At 40.2% G+C, this 27,533-nt stretch overlaps 2 protein-coding genes across 9 annotated transcripts in view; both read left to right on the top strand.

The window, feature by feature from the left end:
• The window catches only part of ZNF367 (zinc finger protein 367), a 28,776-nt gene extending 23,539 nt beyond the window's left edge, over nt 1–5,237 (top strand). Inside the window, exons 4-6 of one of the 2 annotated variants that reach the window (XR_010945111.1) lie at nt 28–166; nt 1,228–1,417; nt 2,690–2,815. Coding sequence is in view for 1 of the 2 variants with exons in the window: in XM_067744839.1 (XP_067600940.1) it covers nt 28–166; nt 2,690–2,912 (362 nt within the window). In the remaining variant the exon portion in view is untranslated. Of the gene's footprint in view, nt 1–27; nt 167–1,227; nt 1,418–2,689 lie in introns of both variants that reach the window. The other variant, XM_067744839.1, reaches the window with a different exon arrangement.
• A 2,211-nt stretch (nt 5,238–7,448) lies between these two features.
• Nucleotides 7,449–27,533, top strand: part of SLC35D2 (solute carrier family 35 member D2) — a 53,863-nt gene continuing 33,778 nt past the window's right edge. For 4 of the 7 annotated variants that reach the window (XM_067744834.1, XM_067744833.1, XM_067744831.1 and 1 more), the window contains exons 1-3: nt 7,449–7,646; nt 24,131–24,164; nt 26,057–26,143. In XM_067744834.1, coding sequence (XP_067600935.1) covers nt 7,495–7,646; nt 24,131–24,164; nt 26,057–26,143 — 273 coding nt within the window. In that variant the 5' untranslated portion in view covers nt 7,449–7,494. Of the gene's footprint in view, nt 7,665–7,837; nt 8,824–24,130; nt 24,165–25,158; nt 25,238–26,056; nt 26,144–27,533 lie in introns of those variants that run through there. The other 3 variants (XM_067744836.1, XM_067744837.1, XM_067744838.1) reach the window with 3 other exon arrangements.

Here is a 27,533-nt window from a genome sequence, read left to right as displayed (position 1 = left end):
ATAACTGTTTCCTTCTGTGTTTTGAAGGCTGCCTAAGCAGATTCACCCATGCAAACCGCCACTGTCCGAAGCACCCTTATGCCAGGCTGAAGCGAGAGGAGCCCACAGATGCTCTCAGTAAGCCCCAGGCTGTGGACAACCAGGCTGCCGCTGAGTGGTTGGCAAAGTAAGGCTCTCTCTGGAGTCTACTGCAGAACACTGCCCAGTGTGTGGGTTGAAGTTGGGGACTTTGACAGTTCTTTCAGTTTAAATAAGTTGCTTTTCTACATATTTTATAAAATAACTTGAAATGGCACTTTGTTTCCTGAAACCACAGAATTGTTAGGAGTTTTATTTGGATCTGTGTGATAGAAAACTACTATATGATATTAATTAGTCTGAGTGCTCAGACCACAATTTATTTTAAAAGCAAGAGTTTACCCCATTTGAAAAGAATGTTTTTTATGTATTGTATTTCATTGGTCATTAATGCAGTCCCTCTTCATTTTCTTTATATTGGTTTTAGCTACGTGTTGATCATTAGAGGGATAGAGACTAGATGTTATTCTAAAGTAAAATTCCAAAAAGCACCCAGTTTAATTTTTTTTAATGGCAACAAGGGGACCAGTATAAAAACATTTCTCTAGGGATATTTTGATTTAAGGAGTCATCTATCACATACACACCGGCAGCAGCTGACTGTGCCGCTCCCTAGCTTCACTGGCTTCCTCTGTACTGAGGATAAAGTCTAGAATCCCTAATTGTGTTGCTGTGGCTCTGCCTCCCTCTAGCAACACAGCTGTCTCCAGTCACCCGGGCTCCTTGTCTCTCAACAGCACTATTGCTGTTGTTTCCAGGCCTTTGTGCTCACTTCCCTCTTCATTTAGCCACTCTGCTCATCCTTCATTCCTTACTCAGGTTAAACACCACTTCAGGAAGTTCTTCCCTAACCTGCCCACTAACCCCCCAAACAAACAAGGTTAAATCCACTTAATAGATGCTTTTATAACACATTGTATTTTCCCTCTCAAAACCTCCTTCACACATTTACTTGTTCAGTGGCTATCTTCCCTGCTGGATCGTAAGCTCCACAAGGGCAGGGAATATGTTTGTCCCGAGTACTGCATCACTTCCTTCCTCCCTCTTCCTCCTGCCTGGCCCCCACTGCCCCATTATATCTAATTTTGCCCAAGCCAGAAACTTATTAGTCATCCTTGTGTTTATCTTCTTTTTCTCCCATCTACTCAGTGACCAACCTATGGATTCTACTTCCTTAACAATTATCAGATTCAGCCACTTCAGTCTTCTCAATCCATTCTCCATGCCGCTGCCAGAGGAGTCTTTCTAAAATGCTAATATGATGCTCAATATTAAGTCTAAGCCCTTTATTATAGCATTCAAAGCCCTTCGTTACACAGTCCTTGCTGACCTTGCTAAGGTATTTTGCTATTTTGCTATTTTCCTTTTTTAGTTGTCCTTCAAGTGATACTGAACTGTTTGCATTTCTCTTTTTATTCTTCTGAATATTTCCAAAACTTTTCTAGTTTGAGTAGTCTGGATTTCCTGAAATCTGGTCATTGTATTTTTTTTGTATGTAATTTTAAAAACAGCTTTATTGAGGTATAATTGGCACACAATAAATTGTACATATTTAAAGTGTATAATCTGATGCGTTTTGACATATGTAGACACCTGTGAAACCATCACCAAAATCAAGATAGTGAACTTACCCAGCACTTTCACAGGCTTCCTCATGTCTCTTTGTAATCCACTGTCCCTGCATCTCCCTGCCCTCCTCCACCCCAAAGGACACTGACTGGTCTGCTTTCTGTCACTATAGTTAGTTCACATTTTCTAGAGTTTTATACAGATGGAGTCATATAGTATGTACTTGTTCGTCTGGCTTCTTTCAGTCAGCATAATTATTTTGAGAGTCATCATGTTGTTGAGTGTATCATTTCATTCCTTTTCATTGCTGTGCAGTAATCTGTTATATGGATGCACCTCCACTTATTTATTAATTCACCTCTTGATGGGCCTTTATGTTGTTTTTGGCTCTTACAAATAAAGCTGCTATGAACATGAATATACAAGTCTTTGAATGGACATTTTTGTAGGTAATGGTACTGTCATTTAAATATGCCTTTCTTTGGTTATCAAAAAAGATGGAACATTTGTATTTTTTCTTGTGAATTATCAGTTGGCTACGTAATAGAAAATGATGGTGCTCTTAAATTCTTGAGTAAGCTCTAGGTGTTACACATATTAATCCATTTGTCCTATTTTGTGGGTTTAAACTTTCTCATAGTTAACTCTGTCAGAAGCCATCATCCCTCTGTGGATAGAATAAATGGGTTTCTAATGCTTATTCTACTGTTTCTATATTTTATTCTAGTCCATTTCACATATGATCTTTAAGGCAGCTATAGTTTAATGACAAAAACACGTGACTAGAGAGTTGAGTATAAGACCCAGAACTGCCACTTGTTGATTTTGTTATTCTGAGCAAGTCCTTCAACTTCTTGAACTTGAATTTTTTCCTCTGTTATGGAAAAACATGTAATGTATTCGAAATCACTTTATAACTTTATAAACTGAAACACAAAATAATACTGTAGGAAAGACCCCCCTTTTTATTTTCTTTAAAGGAAAGTGAACATTTGAGAATGTTATATATACTGTATAAGTAATACAGATGCATTTCGTATAGGTACTGGGAAACACGAGAGCAGCGCACTCCCACCTTGAAAGGAAAGCTGGTTCAGAAGGCAGACCAGGAGCAGCAGGACCCTCTGGAGTACCTTCAGTCTGATGAGGAGGACGACGAGAAGAGCGGTGCCCAGCGGCGTCTGCAGGAGCAGCGGGAGCGCCTGCACGGAGCCCTCGCTCTCATCGAGCTCGCAAACTTGACGGGAGCGCCGCTCCGCCAGTAGCCAGAACACTGACTCTTTCCACTGTACAAAAGTACTGCCCAGCATACTTAAAAAGTAGACCCTTGGGCATAAGCTAAGCACCTTATTTGCTTATCATAGGCTGCTATTCTGTAGAAATTTATGAAGAATGTCATTGCCCCAGAATATGGGGTGAGAGAGAATTGCACTTTTTTTATATGGTATTGGATTTCTTGTAAAGTTTAAAATATTTTGTAAATATGGGACTTCTAGTACAGGGTAGAAAACTACATATTGTGGGAAGCTAGATTTTGCAAGTTTAATGCATTCATTGGAAGCAGTTCTCACAGGAAGCACTTTCTGAATAAGACACTTGTATGAAAAAAAGAAAAAGAATGGTACATGTAGCCAAAGAAGGTTTAAATAGATTATTTATAAGATCATTTTTAACAATGTATATTAGTATGTTTAACAATACTGTAAACACTGAAACAAGCAAGAAAGTATAAGATGTGTGTAAGATATATATTTTTAAATTGCAAAATAGTGTGCCTAATAAGACTAGAGAAATGGAAAACTGACTATTTCGGAAGACTTTCTAACTTACCGACTTTGGAAGAAAATAGGTATTTGAAGATCTTGGTAAGATGAACAGTAGTTCAGAATTTTCAAAATTGGAGTAAAATCAGTCTTATTCTATCTTTCTGAGGCTTTACAACTCACTGTGATATTTAGGTTTGAAAGCACTTGTCACCCTTAGCTTGTTAACTTGGGAACTTTTGCACATTTCATGTTTCTCATTTGCTGAAATTGAATGATTAATCTTGCAAAGTCTAGGTAACTCGGTAATTGGTATTTTTTAAAAATATTATGGGCCCTGTCATGAGATTTGGAAGTTGGATTTTTTTAATAAAAGGGACATCTACAGGGTTGTTTTGTAATGAACTGTTTTAGATCCTTTGTTAGCAAACACTAAATTTAAATGTACTGCTTGTTTAGAATTATTAGCAAATGGAAGCCTCCTATTTATATTTTCAGTGCATAAAGCCACCTTCTTGCTTTACTTCAGAATAACATGCCAAGCTATTTTGTGTTCACTAAATTTAGCTATCAGTTAAACACTGCAGAAAATATTAGCAACTCAAATAAGTAGGCTTCTGGAATAGTTTTAACTGCAAGTGTGTTAACTTGTGTGGTGGTTTTAAATCATTTTTTCCAAAATAGATGAAGTTTTTAAACACCACTTTATGTACTGAAGCATGAATAGAAAAAATCAAGAGCTGAGTAGTTCACCTCCTTTATGTAGGCATAAGCCTCCATCATTTTAACTTGTTTTAAGCAGAAACTAAATAACATCATAGCATGGTAATTTCATAGATTGCTTAATTGGAGTAAGCTTCAGAATAAGAGAGTGAAATATGGGCTCTTCAGCGCCTTTTGTTTCTTTTTTGTATTGAAGTAGTAGCCTACAGATGTAGTTTAAACATTATCTAAAATGTAGGCTTCTTTATCTCAAAATCCCAATGTGTTGCAGTACACAGATAGTTTAAAATATGTAGCCACGGGGAAGGGGAGGTATGTAAATGTCTTGAAATGGAGCAAAAGTATGAAAGATGATAGTAACAAATAATGTGTATGATGAGGACATACTTTAAAAATGTAATTCCTCTGTACAGTAAATTACAAATCTTGAGGGATTTTTTTTTTGTAATAAGAGAATTTATATTTGTAATGGTTTAAGAATTTTGTTTGTTATCTGGTATATAGAATTTTAACTTGGAGCACTTATGAGCAAGTAAGAGAGACTATAGTATCTGAATTTTCTTGGTTTAGGTTTCAACATTTTTCTCTAGAATTTTTCCCTCAAATATGACTTAATGAATTATAAAAAGTGTCGTCAGTCTTGGGAAATTTAAAATTTGATGAACTTACCTAAAGAAGGAAGTGCAGTATGAATTTAAAAAATACAAATACTTGCCAGTTCACAGATAATAAAATTCAAGGCCTCCAAAAGTAAGAGTTTTTGTTTGTTTATCCTGTCAGCTTTTGCCAACTATAATAGTTATATTCACAAACTTTTCATTTGTATAATTGGAAGTTTTAAGAAATTATTACAACTATTTACTATAGAAATATTTAAAATGTTCTTTTTTTGATATAAGCTGTATACTTGGACAAAATACATTGGCATCTAAAATTTGAGGTGTGTTAACACTGCTTTTTGTTTTAAAAATGTGGTTTACATTCAGATTTTTGAAGTGTTTTATGCTTCATATGGCTAAGTTGTAGTTTGGCAGAGTTAACAGCATAAGAATAAACATGCTGTAATTTTAAAAAATGCTTTGAATAAAAACTTATTTTAATTTACAGTTTAAAGTACATGTTCATTCTTAAACCCTTTACAATTTGTTTTTCTTTTTAAAAATATAATAGCCATAATATAAAAATCTAAAGATGGAAAGAAATGTCAACTATAGCCATACATTCTCCCATCATTATTATTTTGGTGCATTTTATATTTCATTCCAGTCTCATTCGAGGCATCATTTTAGCATAGTTAGAACCATCATGTGAATTCCTTTTTCTTACATTAAAATTATGGCCTTTTAGAATATAGATATTCATTTAACGTCCTCATCTGTTTCATTATTACAGTGTTAAAAATACTGGTGTAAAAAAGTATTAAACTATTGCCAGCTCTATCCCAGGCTTTATATTAGGGTAATCAGCAACTGGGATTTCATTTCACTTGTATCCAGGATGTGTTGAATCTGGGGTCAAACCCATAGAATCCACTCAGGGCCTGATTACTTTTCTGAGTCAAGCAAATTTAATTTTTTTATTAGTTATTTTTGGTAGATCTTTAGTTGTTTACTTGCAATGGCAAGGTTCAGCCTGTCCAGGCTTTGTGCAAAAGAATTTCACAAGCAACTCTTGAGTGTGAGTTGTGGTTTAAACAAAGTAAGGATGAGATTTTGACAGTGACTTAAGTTCCTGGAAGTATGTATATAGAAGCGAATTAAATGCAAATATGGTTAAGGCTGTCTTTAAAAGTGACTTTAAAATAGTCTTAGACTTCCCTGGTGGTCCAGTGGTTAAGACTCTGAGCTTCCAATGCAGGGGGCTCTGGTTGATCCCTGGTCTGGGATCTAAGATCCTGCATGCTGTGCAGCATGTGTTTGTGGGGTGGGGTGTGGTGTGGTGGGGGGGAAGCAGGACTGTTTTGCAGCCAAAACTTATTTGGAGACTCACTGGAAACATAGTTGATCTTTTTGAGGCAATTAACCAAAATGACTTCCAAATTCAGATTTTTGGGTTCAACTTGAATATGAATTTATTTTCTATTTTAAACAGTCTTATGTGTGTTTGTTCCTTTCCTGTTTTGGGTAATGTAGACTCTTCCTTTCTGGCTCTTTTAGTGCTAGTTATTTGTCAGAAGTTCTGCTTTAGTTCTTATCAGTACTGAAAATGTTTTTGGTTGTTCAGTGACTCCAAAAGAAAACCATTGCATGGCATCGATATAGTTAGGCTCAAATATCTATTTAACTTGAAATCTTTAGCTTTTCTAAAAAGTTGAAATTTCAGATGTTTAAAATTAATTATTTAGAATGAAAACATGGGACATTTAATTGAAAAAATGCTAGACCAGGTAGACTGGTCAGAGTAGGCAGTTCTGGGAGGCCCTCCTTCAGTTAACATGAACAATAACCTGATGTTTAGATGCACCCATGTAGAAAAGAAATGGGTAGGGGGAGAACCTGCCTTAAAGCACCCAGAGGCAAGAAAAGCCTGGAGACTTTGCACCCACTATACCCCTAGCCATTCCACTCCTAGGTATTTCCCGAAGATAAATGAAAATATACGTTCACACAAAAAAACTTGTACACGAATGTTCATGGAAGCATTTTTTTGGTAATAGCCCTAAACTGGAAACAACCAAACATGCCCACCACCTACCTAGTGAATGGATAGACAAATTGTGGTACTACTCAACAATGAAAAGACTCGAACATGGGTGAGTCACAAAAATAATAAAAGCGAAAAGAGCCTTGAAAGAGTACATGCTCATTTATACGAATTTTCTGAAAAGGCAAATCTAACCTAGGGTAGTAGAAATCAGAATGAAATGGGGGGGGTCGACCAGTGGGACACAAAGGGCACTTTTTGGGGTGATGGAAATGTTCTATGTTTTGACTTGGGTGGTTACACGGGTGTATGCATTTGTCAAAACATCGACTGTGGACTCGTAAAATCTGCATTTCATTGTATGTAAATTGTCAGTTAAAAATATTGGAAAAAAAGAAAGCAAAACAAACCCTAAGTCTTAACGCTTCTCACCAAGGCAGCAGTTTGGAGGAAGGTAGGGTCTTTAAACTCTCCCAAACCCGTCTCTGTTCTCCTTTTAGACACAGAGAGTGGTGCTTTTGAGGACGAACTGCAGCCGAACCCGCTCCTCCCGCGCCGGCAGCGTGGGGCGCCCGGCAGGGCTCTCGGGGTTGCAGGGTTCCCGCCGCGGCCCTTCCTGTTTCGGCCGCGCCCTCTCCAGCGCCTGCCGGGGGCGGGGGCGGGGACGGAACTGGGGCAGCGCAGGCCGGAGTGCGGCCGATACTGGCAGCTGCGGGACATGACGGCAGGCCGCCAGGCCGAGGGTGCGGGTACGGACCACGCCTCCGCGCGGCTGCCCTCCCGGGTGGCCAAGCTACTGTCTGCACTCTTCTACGGGACCTGCTCCTTCCTCCTCGTGCTGGTTAACAAGGCGCTGCTGACCACCTACCGGTGAGGCGGGCGCCAGAGGTCCGGGCGGAGTCCGCGGGGGCCCCCGGCTGCTCCGCGGCGACCTGTCCCGGGACCTTCCCGTTACGGCGCCGCGCCGTCCGGCGGGAGCTGCCCCGACCTCCGAGGTCCCCGGGTGGGGGAGAGCGGCGGGGCTGCCCCTGCCCTCGGTGCACCTTGGCCGCGCCCTGGTCAACGGGCGGGCGGGAACAGCGAGCGGGGAGCCTCACTGCTGACTCCCGTGCCAATGTGGGCGGCTGTGTGCTCGGCACATGGACCACGTTTTCACAGGGTCGGGACCTTCAGTGTTCTGAAAACCAAACCACAACCTAGCAAAGTCATTCTACTCTCAGTGGGTGCGGGCACACCTCACCGCCACTTACTGCTGTAGGACATTCCTCGCAACTGTGCTTGTAGAGCTACCTCCCAGTGCTTTCACAAGTGCCGGTGAGCTGGAGCAAGTGATCTGAATGTGTTCTTCAAATGTGACTGTTCTTTATACAAATCAAGATGTTCAACCATCAGAAAAGTCCTGAGTGGATAAGTTTATTCGCATTGTTTGACCATTCATTCTCAGATTATCAGCATGTTCATGGAAAAATGGGGAAAACAATTAAAAATTCATATTCTATACTTTTTTGGATGAATGTGCAGTAAACCAGCAAATTTGTAGTTCCTTGAACCTATTTGTAAAGACTAGAAAATCCTATTTAATTCTCCTTTCGTTGTATTGGCATTGAAAGAGCTGTGAATTTAGACCCAGCTCCACCATTTAATAGCTGTGCCTCTTAGGCCAGCCTCAGAGTCGTTTTTTCAGATGCAAAAGCTGGATAATTACAACTCTGAATTACCTCCCAGATCTCTGTGCGAGCTGTCAGAAGTGAGGGCTCCTTGTAAACTATACTGTGCTGCAAAAATGTAAAATCAGAATTTTATAAAGAGCCCAAAGAGACCTTAGAGTATCTTCAGCCCAAAGAGACTGTCAAGAGTATCTTCTTTTTATTTTATACTTGCAAAAGCTGAGACCTACATGAGCTTGGCTGGTTCCACCTCTAACAGATATTTACCAAGCACCTACTATGTGCCAAGCCCATCACTGGCACCAGGGAAGCAGCTGTGAAAAACGCAAAGCTCCTGCTGTGGAGATTCCATATCAGCGGTAGAGACAGAAAATAAACAGGTGGGCTCATGAATAAGCAAGGTGATTTCAGGTATGCCATGAGAGTGCCTGGGGTGGAATGGTTGGGGCTAGAGCATTACACACAGAAGAAAATGTGCTGAAGTGGGCATGAGCTTCGCCTGCTGGAGGAACAGAGAGAATGTCATTCTGGCTAGAATGAGCAAGTGGTAGAAGGTAGGAAAGACAACGTGGAGGTAGGCAGGGAAGGCAGAATCAGTTCCTTCATTCATTCAGTAATATTCACTAAGCACCTGTTATATGCCAGGCACTGTTCTAGGCATTTGCGATACAGAAGTGAACAAAGCAGATCAAAATTCCATATGTCGTGAAGCATCCATCCATATTGCTGGAGCGTACCCAGAGCCTTCTAGTGGATCAGTAAATAAACTGGTAGAATTTATATTAAGTCAGATGCAGCTGTGTGGTCAGGAGAAAAAAATAAGGAAAGGGAATTAGGGACTATGGGCATGGGGAAGAGTTTTCAGTCTCAGCATGATCAGTGAAGTCTCATTAAGGAGGTGACAGTTGAGCCAAGGGATGAATAATGTGAGGGAGATGGGGGAAGAACATTCCAGCATGGAAGAGGAAGGAGTTTAGGTGGGAATGGTACTAGATAGGGTCCCAGGGTAATGGATTTCTAGATTGTGTAGGGCCTTTGTGGCCACTGCGGAAGCTCTGAGGGAGCTTCTGGAAGGTGTCAAGCAAAGGAGTAACATGATCTAACTCCCTCTAGCTGCTGTGTTGAGAGCAGATATTGGGAGACCAGGGTGGAGGTAGAGAGACCATGATAAATAGTTTTCATTTTAGTCTAAATGCAATTGGGAGTCCCTTGGAAGGTTTTAGCATGGGTAGTGACATGTCATCATTTGTATGATTAACAAGATTTCTTTGGCTCTTGGGTGGGCGAAAAACTGATGGTATTGGAGCCAGGAATGGATTGTAATATTCTAGATAATTTTAAGTGGTGGCTTGGACTGGGGTGGAGGGTAGCAGTGGATATGGAGGGAAGGGATGGATTTGGGTTAGTTTCTGGTGTTCCTAGGGCTACTGATATTCTTCAAGGTCTATTCGTGTGTTGCAGCATGCTTGCTGGTGTCCGTGGGGAACAGAAACCCTCCCTCAAAGAAATTAGAATGAATAGATACATAAACATGGATCATTTCATATACAATGCAAGCAAATGAAAGAAAAAGAAAACTTAAACACCTACCGTAAAAAACAAGAGAATGCTATTATAGGCTTTGGGGGAGTGTTGACAGTTACGTCAGTTGAAGTCTGAAGATAAGTCTCTGCTTTCTGCTCTTGACTAAGTAGTGTGCTCGCTGACCACGGCAGTCAGTGCCTCCAAAAACATATGTCTTCTTGTTGGAAGCAGGACCAGTGAACACTGGTTAAGTGCTGGGAAGATGAAGGATAGTGTCCGACCAGAAAGAATTTATATGAGACATCTCATGCTCTAGCCTTTTCATCTTTAAAATTTTGAGTTCCATGATTGAAGGAGGAAGTTGAGTTTTTATCTCAGCAAGCCAAAGCCCCTTATAACCTTATAAGCAGATATTTCACATTTCCGTAATGTAATATACAGTTGGAGGGCCCTGTTCAAAAAACATTGTTTATTCTCTCATTTCAAAATAGTTTAGGAGCACGTTTTTGAGGGGAAGAGGGTTGGGGTGATTTGGTTATAACAATAAACCATGGAAATCTGATCCAAACATTAGCTGTTTGAGGACAGAATGTTGTGTTGTAGGATAGAAGGAAGGACCTTTCTGTAGTCACCTAATCTGCAGGATTACGGGAATGTAGCTCAGGGGATGTTTTTTTCTCTTACAGTTTGAGTAGATTGTGTCTGGTTGGGGCACAAGACTGATGGGTGGTCTTAGTTATTTGTTAGTTTTAGGTCGTTGAGATGCTAAATTTACCTGGCTGGACAGAGAGAGCCTTTGAAGGACTTGGACTGTCAGACCCTGTTGGGGTGAGACGGAGAAGCACGAATCTGTGGCCACTTGGTGACACTAGTGGTTCTTCGGAATCACATTCATGAGGGTTGTGCAGGCAGTCTGGAGTTGTTATTTTTGTTGCTTTTTTTTTTTTTTTTTGTGGCACGCAGGCCTCTCACTGTTGTGGCCTCTCCCGTTGCGGAGCACAGGCTCCGGACGCGCAGGCTCAGCGGCCATGGTTCACAGGCCTAGCTGCTCCGCGGCATGTGGGATCTTCCCGGACCGGGGCACGAACCCGTGTCCCCTACATCGGCAGGCGGACTCTCAACCACTGCGCCACCAGGGAAGCCCTTGTTGCTATTTTAATACTGTTCTCTATGACATGTGAAGATTTACTAATGATGCTTAATAAAAAATATAAACTTAGCTATATTCAGTTCAACAAGTATTTGCTCCATATTTGCTGTGTGTCTACTTTTATGCAATCGAAGGCTTTAGGATCATTTCACACAGTGGTTTCCAAACTTGCTTGGTAATGTGAATCACTTGGAGAGTTTTTTTTTTTTTTTTTTTAAAGATATTGAATCCGATTCTCCAGTGGTGGGTGCTGGAAGTCTATATTAAAGAACAAAAACAACCCTAATTTTCTCTTACTCTGATGAAAACCGGCTCTCTCCTGAAGATGCTGTTCCATTTGACCCCTGGAAAGGAGCTGGATCCTGTTCACACCCCAGGTGTGGCCAGGAGGTGGAGTTGAGTCCTCGTAGCTTCCCACTGCCCCTGCTCTGTGGAGAGTCCAGACTCAGCACTCACTTTCTGTCCTCTCTGTAATGGCTCCTGAGCTTCTGTGGCTCATTTAGTGGAGTCCTGGTATTCCTCTCCACCCAGACTCGCATAAGCCTTCAGGACTTTGGGATACGCACGCTGAACCATCACAGCCCGCCTTGTCCCACATCCCGTGGTCACTCCTAGGGCCATGTGCTCAGTGTGACCCTGCCAGCCACTCCAGTCCCTGTGCAGGATGTCCACACTCTGCGCTGCAACCCAGCTCATTTCTGCCACATCACCCTTCAGGCATCCCTTCCCTCCTGGTCCAGCAGGAGGGCCCCTGCGCTGGAAGCCACAAGGCTCCTTTCCAGCTCCCATCTTGGCTGGTACTTGTCCTGCACAGCCTACCTTCTGCATCCTTCCTTCAGCATTGAGCAGCTCCGACTGTCCTGGGAGAAAAAACACTTCCGGGCTGGCTGGGTTGATGTTGAATTGATGATCACAAGCTTCAACCGGCTCTAGTACCACCTGCTAGTTTCTTCTGGGGGATTGCTTTCCTTGTCACAGAAAGGACTCCTGCCCACTTTCTCTTTTACCCTGAAACCTCCCACACCCCCATCCTCCACTCTCCTCTGACACTTCATTGAGGAAATTGAAACCGTCAGACGATGTCCCCTTTCTGCTGTGATGGAGGGAGCCTCTTGTTCCTGTGGAAGGTCCAGCTCCCCACTTCTGGATGTCCCCTTCTGCCGGCTCCTTTCATTATCCTCCTCTATTCTGCGTCAGCAAGCTCTCTCTACCGGCTTAAAACATGTTTAGGTTTCTCAAGCAAAAATAACCCTCCCTTGGGTTATTAACCCACCCATCCACATGGGTGCTCATTTCTCTGTTCCTTTCAGAGTCCGACTCTTCAAAGAGTTGTGCACACACACTGTCTTTACTTCCTTGCATTCACTCCTAAAATAATTCAGTTAAAATTGGGAGTTATTTAAATACAGAAATGTACGAAGAAGACAGTAATAATATTGCATAGTCCCACTACCTAGAATCAATATTTTTTTAAAGAAAAGTCATTCTGTGTGATCATGATAAAGAATTCAAACAAAAGAAAAATATTAGGGTAAAATTTAAAAAAATTACTAAATTGACATTAGGCGATAACTTCAGACATCTTTTTAGATAGATGGATGGATTGGAGAAAGATTAATAGACTGAATTACTTTTTATATAAAGTATATATTATAGATGCTGCTTATTTACTCATTTCTTTATAAATTGTTTTCTTTAATCCAAAAAGGAGTGGGAAATGGAGTGCGGGGGGCTTTTATTTATTTAATTTTTTGAGGATCACCTAAGTCCCTCCACCACTTTTTATTATGAAAAGTTTCAAGCACACAGAAAAGTGGAAAGCAAAGTACAATGAACACCCATACACATACCACTGAGGTTCAGTAATTAACATTTTGCTATATTTGCATTTTCCCCTGAATGATTGAATATAAGCTGCATACATCATGACACTACACTCAGATATTTCAACATGCCTCTCCTGAAATATGGATATTCTCCTACGTAGTATCCTTTTTGTTCTTAACAAATTTAACAGTAATTTCCTAAAATAATCTAATACCAAATCTATAATCATTCCAATTATTCCCCAAGATTATTATTATTATTATTTTTTTTTTTTTTGCGGTATGCGGGCCTCTCACTGTTGTGGCCTCTCCCGTTGCGGAGCACAGGCTCCGGACGCGCAGGCCCAGCGGCCATGGCTCACGGGCCCAGCCGCTCCGCGGCATGTGGAATCTTCCCGGACCGGGGCACGAACCCGTGTCCCCTGCATCGGCAGGCGGACTCTCAACCACTGCGCCACCAGGGAAGCCCTCCCCAAGATGTTTTTATGGTTGTTTTAAACATTTGAATTAAGATCCAATCAAAATTCATGCAACGCACACAGTTATGTCTTTTTAGTTTATTTTCATCTAGAAAAGTCCCCTGTTCCACCTCTTTCCCCTGAAACTGAATTTGAAAAGCCTGGGCCAGGTGTGTTGTAAAGTGTCCCATATTATGGGTTGTCTAATTTATTTTTTGAAGTCTCACTTAACTTACTCTCTGTTTTTTAAACTGAAAGTTAGATCTAAAGGCTTGATTACATTCAGATTAAACAGTTTTTGGCAAGACCACGTTATAGCCGACCCTGTAAACTTCAGCTTGCATCATATGAGGGACTGTGCTACCATTAGTCATGCTGGCTGTGTTTGAAGGCTTACTTAAGGTGAGGACTGCAAGTTGCATGCACGTATGAAATGTAGTTTAACTGAACTGAATGGAGAAAAGAGAAATTAGAGTTCAACAAAAAGAATTGTTGACGTTCAAATATATATATTTTTCAATTTCTGATGGTATATATGGCTTCTCTGCTATGAATGATGACGTTTGCATACTTCTTCCCATGTTTCCGCCCCTCCGTGTCTTCTTTTACAGTGTAGCATCCTATTGTGTAATTATAATCCCACAGTTGTTTGAATCTGTTCCATATTAAATGGATACAGTAGTCAGCACCCTTTTATCACAGTGTCTCCATTCCAGAGTTCATTATTTTGATTTGATTCCTAATTGGTTGATTCTGATGTATGGTAGTATTTTTATGGAGAGTTCATGGCTGCTGTATTAATCGTGTTGAATATTCTTAACAGCTTTTTCTACAACAAGTGTGCTCTTAGATCTGGAGAGTTTACTTATTCTCCCCATGTCAAGGAAACAAATTTGCCTTTTATAGTTTAATCATTTTCTCTCTTTACTGAGAGAACAGCACAGCAATTAGCCCTCTCTGCTGGTATCTGTCTTCTATATCTGTTTATGTTTGAGAGTTTGTCTTTTCCCTACTCATTCACTGTGATTACCTCATCTTGGTAATTCAGTTTAAAGCAGTGGCCACTTAGTTCTGTGTTGTTTCTAAATGGTTCATGTGGCAGTTATGTGTGTTTTTTCTTACATCTTTATTGGAGTATAATTGCCTTACAATGTTTTGTTAGTTTCTGCTGTATAAAAAAGTGAATCAGCTATATGTATACATATATCCCCATATCCCCACCCTCTTGCGTCTCCCTCCCACACTCCCTATCCCACCCATCTAGGTGTTCACAAAGCACTGAGCTGATCTCCCTGTGCTATACGGCTGCTTCCCACTAGCTATCTATTTTACATTTCATAGTGTATATATGTCCATGCCACGCTCTCACTTCTTCCTAGCTTAACCTTCCCCCTCCCCGTGTCCTCAAGTCCATTCTCTACATCTGCGTCTTTATTCCTGTCCTGCCTCTAGGTGCTTCAGAACCTTTTTTTTTAGATTCCATATATATGTGTTAGCATACAGTATTTGTTTTTCTCTTTCTGACTTACTTCACTCTGTATGACAGGCTCTAGGTCCGTCCACCTCACTATAAATAACTCAATTTCGTTTCTTTTTATGGCTGAGTAATATTCCATTGTATATATGAGCCACATCTTCTTTATCCATTCATCTGTTGATGGACACTTAGGTTGCTTCTATGTCCTGGCTATAGTAAATACTGCTGCAGTGAACATTGTGGTACTTGACTCTTTTTGAATTATGGAATTCTCAGGGTACAGGCCCAGTAGTGGGATTGCTGGGTTGTATGGTAGTTCTATTTTTAGTTTTTTAAGGAACCTCTATACTGTTCTCCATAGTGGCTGTATGAATTTACATTCCTACCAACAGTGCAAGAGGGCTCCCTTTTCTCCACACCCACTCCAGCATTTATTTGTAGATTTTTTGATGATGGCCATTCTGACCGGTGTGAGATGATATCTCATTGTGGTTTTGATTTGCATTTCTCCAATGATTAGTGATGTTGAGCATCCTTTCGTGTGTTTGTTGGCAATCTGTATATCTTCTTTGGAGAAATGTCTACTTAGGTCTTCTGCCCATTTATAGATTGGGTTTTTTTTTTGATATTGAGCTGCATGAGCTTCTTGTATATTTTGGAGAGTAATCCTTTGTCAGTTGCTTCATTTGCAAATATTTTCTCCCATTCTGAGGGTTGTCTTTTTGTATTGTTTATGGTTTCATTGCTGTGCAAGAGCTTTTAAGTTTCATTAGGTCCCATTTGTTTATTTTTGTTTTTATTTCCATTACTCTAGGAGGTGGGTAAAAAAGGATCTTGCTGTGGTTTATGTCATAGAGTGTTCTGCCTATGTTTTTCTCTAAGTGTTTTATAGTGTCTGGCCTTACATTTAGGTCTTTAATCCATTTTGAGTTTATTCTTGTGTACGGTGTTAGGGAGTGTTCTAATTTCATTCTTTTACAAGTAGCTGTCCAGTTTTCCCAGCACCACTTATTGAAGAGGCTGCCTTTTCTCCATTGTATATTCTTGCCTCCTTTATCAAAGATAAGGTGACCATATGTGCATGGGTTTATCTCTGGGCTTTCTATCCTGTTCGACTGATCTACATTTCTGTTTTTGTGCCAGTACCATACTGTCTTGATTACTGTAGCTTTGTAGTATAGTCTGAGGTTCAGGCGCCTGATTCCTCCATCTCTATTTTTCTTTCTCAAGATTGCTTAGGTTATTTGGGGTCTTTTGTGTTTCCATACAAATTGTGAAACTTTTTGTTCTAGTTCTGTGCAAAATGCCAGTGGTAGTTTGACAGGGATTGCATTGAATCTATAGATTTGCTTTGGGGAGTATAGTCACTTTCACAATGTTGATTCTTCCAATCCAAGAACATGGTATATCTCTCCATCTGTTTGTATCACTTTTAATTTCTTTTATCAGTGTCTTATAGTTTTCTGCATACAGGCCTTTGTCTCCCTAGGTAGGTTTATTCCTAGGTATTTTATTCTCTTTGTTGCAATGGTGAATGGAAGTGTTTCCTTAATTTCTCTTTCAGATGTTTTCATCATCAGTGTATAGGAAGGCAAGAGATTTCTGTGCATTAATTTTGTATCCTGCTACTTTGTCAAGCTCATTGATTAGCTCAGGTAGTTTTCTGGTAGCATCTTTAGGATTCTCTACATATAATATAATGTCATCTGCAAACAGTGACAGCTTTGCTTCATCTTTTCTGATTTGGATTCCTTTTATTTCCTTTTCTTCTCTGATTGCTGTGGCTGAAACTTCCAAAACTATGTTGAATAATAGTGGTGAGAGTGGGAAGTCGTGTCTTATTCCTGATCTTAGAGAAAATGGTTTCACTTTTTCACCATTGAGAACAATGTTGGCTGTGGGTTTGTCATATATGGCCTTTATTATGTTGAGGTAAGTTCCCTCTGTGCCTACTTTCTGGATGGTTTTTATCATAAATGAGTGTTGAATTTTGACAAAAGCCTTTTCTGCATCTATTCAGATTATCATATGGTTTTTACCTTCAGTTTGTTACTATGGTGTGTATCACATTGATTGATTTGTGTATATTGAAGAATCCTTGCATTCCTGGGATAAACCCCACTTGATCATCCTTTTAATGTGCTGTTGGATTCTGTTTGCTAGTATTTTGTTGAGGATTTTTGCATCTATCTCATCAGTGATATTGGCCTGTAGTTTCCTTTCTTTGTGACATCTTTGTCTGTTTTTGGTATCAGGGTGATGGTGGTCTTGTAGAATGAGTTTGGGAGTGTTCCGCCCTCTGCTATATTTTGAAAGAGTTTGAGAAGGATAGATGTTAGCTCTTCTCTAAATGTTTGATAGAATTTGCCTGTGAAGACTTCTGGTCCTGGGCTTTTGTTTGTTGGAAGATTTTTAATCACAGTTTCAATTTCATTACTTGTGATTGGTCTGTTCATATTTACTATTTCTTCCTGATTCAGTCTCAGAAGGTTGTGCTTTTCTAAGAATTTGTCCATTTCTTCCAGGTTTTCCATTTTATTGGCATATAGTTTCTTGTACTAATCTCTCATGATCCTTTGTATTTCTGCAGTGTCAGTTGTTACTTCTCCTTTTTCATTTCTAATTCTATTGAGTCTTCTCCCTGTTTTTCTTGATGAATCTGGCTAATGGTTTATCAATTTTCTTTATCTTCTCAAAGAACCAGCTTGTAGTTTCATTGATCTTTGCTATTGTTTCCTTCATTTCTTTTTCGTTCATTTCTGATCTGATCTTTATGTTTTCTTTCCTTTTGCTAACTTTGGGGTTTTTTTGTTCTTCTTTCTCTAATTGCTTTAGGTTTAAAATTAGGTTGTTTATTTGAGATGTTTCTTGTCTCTTGAGGTAGGATTGTATTGCTATAAACTCCCCTCTTAGAACTGCTTTTGCGGCATCCCATAGGTTTTGTGTCACCGTGTTTTCATTGTCACTTGTTTCTAGGTATTTTTTGATTTCCTCTTGATTTCTTCAGTGATCTCCTGGTTATTTAGTAGTGTATTGTTAGCCTCCATGTGTTTGTATATTTTACAGATTTTTTCCTGTAATTAATATGTAGTCTCACAGCATTGTGGTCAGAAAAGATACTAGATACGATTTCAGTTTTCCTAAATTTACCAAGGCTTGATTTGTGAGCCAAGATATGATCTATCCTGGAGAATGTTCCATGTGCTCTTGAGAAGAAAGTGTATTCTGTTGTTTTTGGATGGAATGTCCTATAAGTATCAATTAAGTCCATCTGGTCTAATGTGTCATTTAAAGCTTGTGTTTCCGTTTTTATTTTCATTTTGGATGATCTGTCCATTGGTGAAAGTGGGGTGTTAAAGTCCCCTACTATTAGTATGTTACTGTCGATTTCCCCTTTTATGGCTGTTAGCGTTTGCCTTATGTATTGAGGTGCTCCTATGTTGGGTGCATATATATTTATAATTCTCATATCTTCTTCTTGGAATGATCCCTTGATCATTACGTAGTGTCCTTCCTTGTGTCTTGTAACAGTCTTTATTTTAAAGTCTATTTTATCTGATATGAGTATTGCTACTTCACCTTTCTTTTGATTTCCATTTGCATGGAATATCTTTTTCCATCCCCTCACTTTCAGTCTGTATGTGTCCCTAGGTCTGAAGTGGGTCTCTTGTAGACAGCATATATACGGATCTTGTTTTTGTATCCATTCAGCTGGTCTATGTCTTTTGGTTGGAGCATTTAATCCATTTACATTTAAGGTAATTATCAGTATATATATTCCTATTACCATTTTCTTAATTGTTTTGGGTTTGTTTTTGTAGGTCTTTTCCTTCTCTTGTGTTTCCACCTAGAGAAGTTCCTTTAGCATTTGTTGTAAAGCTGGTTTGGTGGTGATTGATTCTCTTAGCTTTTGCTTGTCTGTAAAGGTTTTAATTTCTCCATTGAATCTGAATGAGATCCTTGCTGGGTAGAGTAATCTTGGTTGTTGGTTTTTCCCTTTCATCACTTTAAATATGTCCTGCCACTCCCTTCTGACTTGCAGAGTTTCTGCTGAACGATCAGCTGTTAACCTTATGGGGATTCCCTTGTATGTTATTTGTTGCTTTTCCCTTGCTGCTTTTAACATTTTTCTTTGTATTTAATTTTTGATGGTTTGATTAATATGTGTCTTGGCATGTTTCTCCTTGGATTTATCCTGTATGGGACTCTCTGAACTTCCTGGACTTGACTGACTCTTTCCTTTCCCATATTAGGGAAGTTTTCAACTATAATCTCTTCAAAATATTTTCTCAGTCCCTTTCTTTTTCTCTTCTTCTTCTGGGGCCCCTATAATTTGAATGTTGGTGTGTTTAATGTTGTCTCCGAGGTCTCTGAGACTGTTCTCAATTCTTTAAATTCTTTTTTCTTTATTCTGCTCTGTGGTAGTTATTTCCATTGTTTTATCTTCCAGGTCACTTATCAATTCTTCTGCCTCACTTATTGTACTATTGATTCCTTTTAGAGTGTTTTTAATTTCATTTATTGTGTTGTTCATTATTGTTTGTTTGCTCTTTACTTCTTCTAGGTCCTTGTGAAACGTTTCTTGTATTTTCTCCGTTCTATTTCCAAGATTTTGGATCGTATTTACTATCATTACTCTGAATTCTTTTTCAGGTACACTGCCTATTTCCTCTTCCTTTGTTTGGTCTGGTGGATTTTTACTTCGGTCCTTCATCTGCTGCCTATTTCTCTGTCTTCTCATTTTGCTTAACTTACTGCATTTGGTGTCTCCTTTTTGCAGGCTGCAGTTTCGTAGTTCCTGTAGTTTTTGGTGTCTGCCCCCAGTGGGTAAGGTTGGTTCAGTGGCTCCTTGAGGCTTCCTTGTGAAGGCGACTGGTGCCTGTGTTCTGGTGGATGAGGCTGGATCTTGTCTTTCTGGTGGGCAGGACCACGTCCGGTGGTGTGTTTTGGGGTATCTGTGAACTTAGTATGATTTTAGGCAGCCTCTCTGCTAATGGGTAGGGTTGTGTTCATGTCTTGCTAGTTGTTTGGCATGGGGTGTCCAGCACTGGAGCTTGCTAGTCGTTGAGTGGAACTGGGTCTTTGCGTTGAGATGGAGATCTCTGGGAGAGCTCTTGCCCATTGATATCATGTGGGGCCAGGAGATCTCTGGTGGGTCAATGTCCTGAACTTGGCTCTCCCACCTCAGAGGCTCAGTCCTGAGACCTGGCTGGAGTACCAAGTGTCAGCCACATGGCTCAGAAGAAAAGGGAGGAAAAAAAGCAAGCAATCAAGAAAAAAATAAATTAATAAAGTTATTAAAATAAAAAATTATGAAAATTAAGAAGGTAATAAAAAAAGAAAGAGAGCAACCAAACCAATAAACAAATCCACCAATTATAACAAGCATTAAAAACTAAATTAAGATAATCATAAAAATCGGAAATTAGTCATTCACATACAGCAAACCCCAAGTGTACAGTTGCTCCTAAAGTCCACCACCTCAATTTTGGGATGATTCGTTGTCTATTCAGGTATTCCACAGATGTAGGGTACATCAAGTTGATTGTGGAGATTTAATCTGCTGCTCCTGAGGCTGCTGGGAGAGATTTCCCTTTCTCTTCTTTGTTTGCACAGCTCCTGGGGTTCAGCTTTGGATTTGGCCCCGCCTCTGCGTAGAGGTCATCTGAGGGCGTCTTTTCTTCCCTCAGACAGGAGGGGGTTAAAGGAGCGGCTGATTAGGGGGCTCTGGCTCACTCAGGTTGTGGGGAGGGTGGGGTACGGAACGTGGGGTGAGCCTGAAGCGGCAGAGGCCGGCTTGACATTGTAACAGCGTGACATTGTAACTACTCTGGCAGTGGTGGGCTGCACAGGCTCCCGGAGGGGAGGTGTGGATAGTGACCTGTGCTTGCACACAGGCTTCTTGGTGGCTGCAGTAGCAGCGTTGGCGTTTCATGTCCGTGTCAGGTGTCCACGCTGATAGCTGTGGCTTGCGCCTTTCCCTGGAGCTTGTTTAGGCGGTGCTCTGCCCTCTGTGGTCAGACAGGCAGGGAATCCCCTCTAATCCCGTACCCGGAAACAATGGTCTCTTGCCTCTTAGGCAAGTCCAGCCTTTTTCCCGGACTCCCTCCTGGCTAGCCGTGGCACACTAGCCCCCTTCAGGCTGTGTTCACGCCGCCAACCCCGGTCCTCTACCTGCGATCTAAGCCCCGAATCCTGAGCCTCAGCTCTCAGCCCCCACCCGCCCCTGCAAGTGAGCAGACAAGCCTCTCAGGCTGGTGAGTGCTGGTCGGCCCTGATCCTCTGTGCAGGAATCTCTCCGCTTTGCCCTCTGCATCCCTGTTGCTGCGCTCTCCTCCCTGGCTGCGAAGCTTCCCCCCACCCCCACCCCCCGTCCCCACCAGTGAAGGTCCTTCCTAGTGTGTGGAAACTTTTCCTCCTTCACAGCTCCCTCCCACTGGTGCAGGTCCTGTCCCTATTCTTTTGTCTCTGTTTTTTCTTTTTTCTTTTGCCCTACCCAGGTGTGTGGGGATTTTCTTGCCTTTTGGGAAGTCTGAGGTCTTCTGCCAGCATTCAGTAGGTGTTCTGTATGAGTTGTTCCACATGTAGATGTATTTTTGATGTATTTGTGGGGAGGAAGGTGATCTCCACGTCTTATTCCTCCACCATCTTGAAGGTCCTCCCCCAGTTATGTTGTTTTTTTTTTAAAGAAGATGTTGAGGGTAGGAGTTTGTTAATTAATTTATTTTTGCTGTGTTGGGTCTTCGTTTCTGTGCGAGGGCTTTCTCTAGTTGTGGCAAGCGGGGGCCACTCTTCATTGCAGTGCACGGGCCTCTCACTATCGCGGCCTCTGTTGTTGCAGAGCACAGGCTGCAGACGCGCAGGCTCAGTAGTTGTGGCTCACGGGCCTAGTTGCTCTGTGGCATGTGGGATCCTCCCAGACCAGGGCTCGAACCCGTGTCCCTGCATTGGCAGGCAGATTCTCAACCACAGCGCCACCAGGGAAGCCCCCAGTTATGTTGTTTTGATCCTCAGTTGCTTTCCTTAGATCTGTAGGTCCCCTTTTCATCTCACTTGATTGCTTTGTTATCTCAATTTTGAGCTCTTGTTTTATTGATATCTTCTTATTAAGGTGTTCCGTAGCTGGAAGCAATTACAAAGGGTGCCTTCTCTCTCTGTGTTATATTCTCTTCTAGGCTGATCTCTTTGTCTTCCTTCTGTAAGCCTTTTGTTGTTGTTGTTTGTTTATGTTGTGGTTTTATTATTTTGCTTCATGTTGCAGGTTGTATTACTGGGCAAGGAGACTCTCAGGTACAGGGGAAGTATACTGGGTGGAGCTCTTGGGACCCACCCCTGTTGGGGAGTGAGGGAAGCAGGATTAGGTAGAGGGAGAAGCTGGGCTGTGCTTTATCACAACAAAGCCTGATCCCAGGCCCTCTGGAGCTGGAAGGGCTCTACAGAGTTGTCTTGAATTGGGGTGAAAGCCCCTGGCTTTTATATCCCTGCACAGACACACAGGCTTGGAATACAGGCTGCTCTCAGGGAGTGGGGGTGCTATTGGCAAGGCAGCTTTCTTCAGCTGAGGTTGCTCTTGAGCGACTGGAGAATGAGTGCTTCAGTCCAGAAGAGGGTGTCTGGGTGGCACATCTGGCATCCATTAGAGTTCATTTTATTCTCACAGTGGTGCTGTCCAGACAGTCATTCAGTTTTCTCTGATAAGGTAGGTTGGTTCTTTATTCTTTTCTTACCCTATCTGAAATAGGTATGTTTCCCTTTGACATACAGATTGAGGGCTGAGGTGTTGCTGTTGGTGGTGGTGGTGGTGGTTTTTTAGGTGATATTCCCCCTTTTTTAGTGGCCTGAGAGAATGACTGGGAGCCAGTGAAGGGCTGGAAAATGAGTGAGCCCGGTGAAGTGATGTGCTGCCTTGTTAAGTATGGTATGAGGTAGGGGTTAAGATTCTGATTCCAGTTACCTAGGGCCATTTCCCTACTGCTTGCATGGTCATCTTTGTCATGAATCAGGTTTCCATAAAGCTATGTATCTGTCCCCATCTGTGTTCTCTTGCTTTGTCCTGTTAGACTATCATTGTGCAAATACTACACTCTCTCATTTATTGTAACTTTAAAATGAATCCTGGGGACTCCACTGGTTGTCCAGTGGTTAGGGCTCCGTGCTTCCACTGCGGGGCACAGGTTCAGTCCCTGGTTGGGAAACTAGGATCCCTGCATGCAGTGTGGTGCAGCCAAAAATAAATAAATAAAAGAATCCTGGCATCCAGTAGAGTCATTCCTCCAACTTTGTTTTTCTTCAGGATTATCTTGGATCATGTTTGCTTTTTGCCTTTGCATTCAGTCTTAGGATCAGTTTGTCAGTTTCCACAAAATACCTGCTCGTGTTTTTACAGAGAGATTTGATTTTATAGGTCAGTGTGTGGATAATGGTTCACGGCAATATTGCTTCTAATCCATGAAATTTATTTAGGGCTTCTTTAATTTTTTAAATATTGATTTATAGTTTTCTATGTAGAGGTATTTCTTGGAAATCTTTTATTAGATTTGTACCTGGGTATATTATTTTGAAGAAAGGAAAACCGTATAATGGATCTCCATGTAGCCATCATCCAGTTTCAACAACCTTGTTAAATTTATATCACTCCTCCTCTCAATCCCAACCTCTCCCCCAAGATTATTTTGAAGCAAATTAAAAATGTATTGTCATATGCATTTCAATATGAATTTCTGAAAGATAAGAGGGACTTTTTTGTTAAAAAAAAACCTACCACCCCAATATTATTTCATGCCTAAAAAAAGTAAAAATAATTCCTTATTACCATAAAATACCCAGTTAGTGTTATTTGATGTTTTTTGGGTGCTATTGTAAATGAATACCTTTAAAATTTTATGTTCTTTGTGTTTTTATGATATATAGACATAGAAATGATTTTTTTCGTGTGTTCATCTTGTATCCAGTAACCTTGCTAAAGTTATTTATTATTTCTAGTAATTTATCCCCAGATTACTTTAGCTTTCTACATATACAATTGTGTTGTTTGTTAATATGACAGTCTGCCTCAAGGGGCAATAGAAGTTTGCCAAGTTTAGCAATGATCAGTTTAAAAAATGGAAAAGAAATGAACAAATTTGACAATTTCACTAAGACTGAAAAAAAAGTCTAAGACTTTTTAATAACTCCTATCATTATGTGTTGTATATTGTCTTCAACTTTTTTTATCAGTTGCTAATATTATTTGTTACTCTATATTTTTTGTAGTTTCCCATCACCAATTGTTCTTGGAATTGGACAGGTAAGTGAAAAAAAAAATTACCCTCTTAATTAGTTGTCAGTACTCATCATGAAATTTTAAGTGCTTTTGTTTAAGACTGTGATTTACGAATTTGTTCAGCTGGCAGAGGACCATGGTACTTTTGGTGAAACAACATGAAGTAGTGACACACATCTTATTTCATTTTACAATTTAGGAGCAGTTGTATTTGTAGGAAAAAGCAACTAATTTTAACTTCCTTAATAGAATTTAATTACTCTAAAGCAAGGGGGCAGCAGACTGAAAGCCTCCAAGGTCTGCTGGGTAACAGATGAGTGTGCACAGTTTAAGCCACTGTGCCTGAGAAGAAAAAGGTTAGGGAGATGAGGTGAGGCCCACTAGGGATCAGAGAAATCTAATTTTTACATCAAACTCCCTAATTTGTAAATGGTGGCAACAGATTCATATTTTCATAAAACTCTCTACAGGCCAAACAAAACATGTTTGCACTTTCCTTCCTGAAGTTTGTGATGTTTGTTCTCAAGTGTAAGGATAAACTTGGATAAACTTTCAAACAATTTTCCGTTAATTTGTGGCTTTTTTACTTTTTTGGTCATATGCTGATGATTTCTAGTAGGCACGTGGTAACACAGGCACCAAAGTTTTTTTGTTTTCGTTTTCCTTTAGTCTATAAGGAGAAAAACTTAAAATTATAAAAATTGTATCTGTTAACTAAATTTTAAATTGTGAATCTGGAATTTATATGATTAAACATTATTCTAGTTAAATGTTTTGCTAATAAGGTACTCTTTGCACATCATTTTAGGGAGACAAAAATCATGAGGGAACAATATCTTTCCTTAAGGTCAAAAAATTGATATCTTTATGGTGCAGTGTGAAAATATGTTAAAAAGTACTTTAAAAGATCAATAATATGTGGTAATGTGCCCTTTGTAATGCCCAAGGCAAATAAATTCACTGGATTGTACTCAATTAAGGTAAAAACGTTTATGATTTGCAATTTGTGGGGGAAGAAGCCAGCAGACCAAATTTTAAAAGTCTGAATTGCAGAATATTTTAAACAAGTGTTGGTATATTTCTGTAAGAATTATAAAGTAAGTCATATATACAAACTACAATTATAATTCAGGGTGGGCTTGTGTTATATAAATCTATTATAAGTATTAAGTTTGTACACTCGGGCTCAAGGTTTAGGATGATAATCATTTTGAAGGAGACCTTAAATTTTTGCATCCTAATGTGGAGAAAAGTAAGTTCTAAAATGTGTGTAGAAAGATGATATTAAAACTTTTTATTTTATAATAATAATCTGGAGTATTTCTGATATACCTGGTGTAATCCAGATTAATAACATTTGAATGAGATGTTTTTGCAACACCGGCTAGATTGGAGAGAAAAATAAATCCCTTTTAAAGTTGGTTTTCCTCTTAATTTGACTTTTGTGTTATAGAAATATTATACTTTACAAAATATGTTTATGTGTGGAGTTTGCCTCCCTTCCCCCTTCCTTTCATCCCCACACTTACTTTCTGGGGTAAGGTGACCATATGCTCAGTACATAGGAAGGATGGTCTAGGATCAACAAGCAGCCTCACCGACTGTGGTCACTCTGGTCAGTTTTGGGGACACAGTTCCTTTTTCCCACTGTTGTCGTTCCTTGAGCCCCTTGAGATAGCGCATATACGTTATATTTGATGTTATACTTTTTGCCTATAGTTCTGGTGCAATCTATACGGTGGCAAGAAAAACAATTTTAATATTTCAAGGAATAATAGGTTTTTTGGAACCTAGAAAATGGACTTTTCAGATATATATATATTTTTGGTGAATCTCTTTTCTTTTGATGATGTGTTTGTACCTCAAATAGTCTTTCCAGATATTTTGCTGAAGTTTTTCTCTTCCCTTTTCTTTAGATGGCAGTTACCATAATGATACTATATGTGTCCAAGCTAAATAAAGTAATTCACTTCCCTGATTTTGACAAGAAAATTCCTATTAAGGTATGTGATGGAAAGTACATAAAGCTATGATGGAAGATGTAGAAATGCTATAGAATTACAAAGTGATCTTAAGAGTACAGGTCCGTTTCTATACACATGTGCTTCCTGCTGGCAATGGGTAGAAACTTCTTAATAAAGTTTTCATATCATTCAGTGGTCCACTAATGTAACATAATAGTAGTAAAAGTATGTGCTTAGCAATGGATATTAAATAAATACTATGTGTCTTCTGAAATGACAAAGCTTTCTAATAGGAATTGGCAAGCTTATCTGGTAAACGACCAGATAGCAATTAATTCGGCTTTGTGGGCCAGACCATCTCTGCTGCAGCTCTTCAGCTCTGTACCATGAAAGCAGCTGTAGATGATACATATATACATGAATCGGTGTAGTTGTGTTCTAATAAAACTATTTGCATGAATAAAAGATGGGTTAGATTTATCTCTTGGGCCCTCCCAATTTGTTGATCCCTGTTTTAAATTTTCTTTTTAGCTTGGATTGATAACAGTTGTGAGTAGAATGACGAATAAACACATTTTGATATACGTAGGTTTTTTTCCACGGTGGAACTAGAAACATGAGAACTGCCATTCCTTCCTGGGAATGTGGAATGGAACTAACTTTTTTTTTTTTTTTTTTTGCGGTACGCGGGCCTCTCTCACTGTTGTGGCCTCTCCCGTTGCGGAGCACAGGCTCCGGACGCACAGGCTCAGCGGCCATGGCTCACGGGCCCAGCCGCCCCGCGGCATGTGGGATCTTCCCGGACCGGGGCACGAACCCGTGTCCCCTGCATCGGCAGGCGGACTCTCAACCACTGCGCCACCAGGGAAACCCGGAACTGACTTTTATTGTACAGTTGCTGGGTGACATGCATGAGGCCAGACATTTCATTCCTAGAGCAATCCCATACGACAGGTGGTATTAAATCGATCGTGGTGACATTTTTTGATTTAGGGAGGTTAAATCAGACTGCAGTTCCTAGAGAGTGAGGACCTCACATGGTTTGTTCACTGCCATGTCTCTCAGGCCTGGAAAAACACTGGCATCTAGCTCTGGATTATTCATCAGGTCGACTAAGCACACGCTTACTGCATCAATAATCAGGGACATCCACAAAAAGAGAAAAACAAAATATTGAAGTATAGGAAAGATATTAACCCAGTCATCAAAAGAAAAATCAGAGTATTGTTGGGCTTGCTTACACTTAGCTTATGATATAATTTTTAAATACTTTGAACAATTGTGAAATATGATCTAGACATAGGAAAAAAGGCATCATACATGACTGTGTAGTTGAATGAATAATTACCCTTGTAATCATTACCTACGTCATGAGATGGGATCACAAAATCCTTCTTTACCCACTATTCTGACTTTTGTATTAATAATT

Source organism: Pseudorca crassidens, chromosome 7 (genome assembly GCF_039906515.1).
Source record: "Pseudorca crassidens isolate mPseCra1 chromosome 7, mPseCra1.hap1, whole genome shotgun sequence".
Classification (NCBI taxonomy): Eukaryota; Metazoa; Chordata; class Mammalia; order Artiodactyla; family Delphinidae; genus Pseudorca; species Pseudorca crassidens.
Note: the sequence above shows the minus strand (reverse complement) of the source record. Positions and strands in the feature narration are given on the sequence as shown.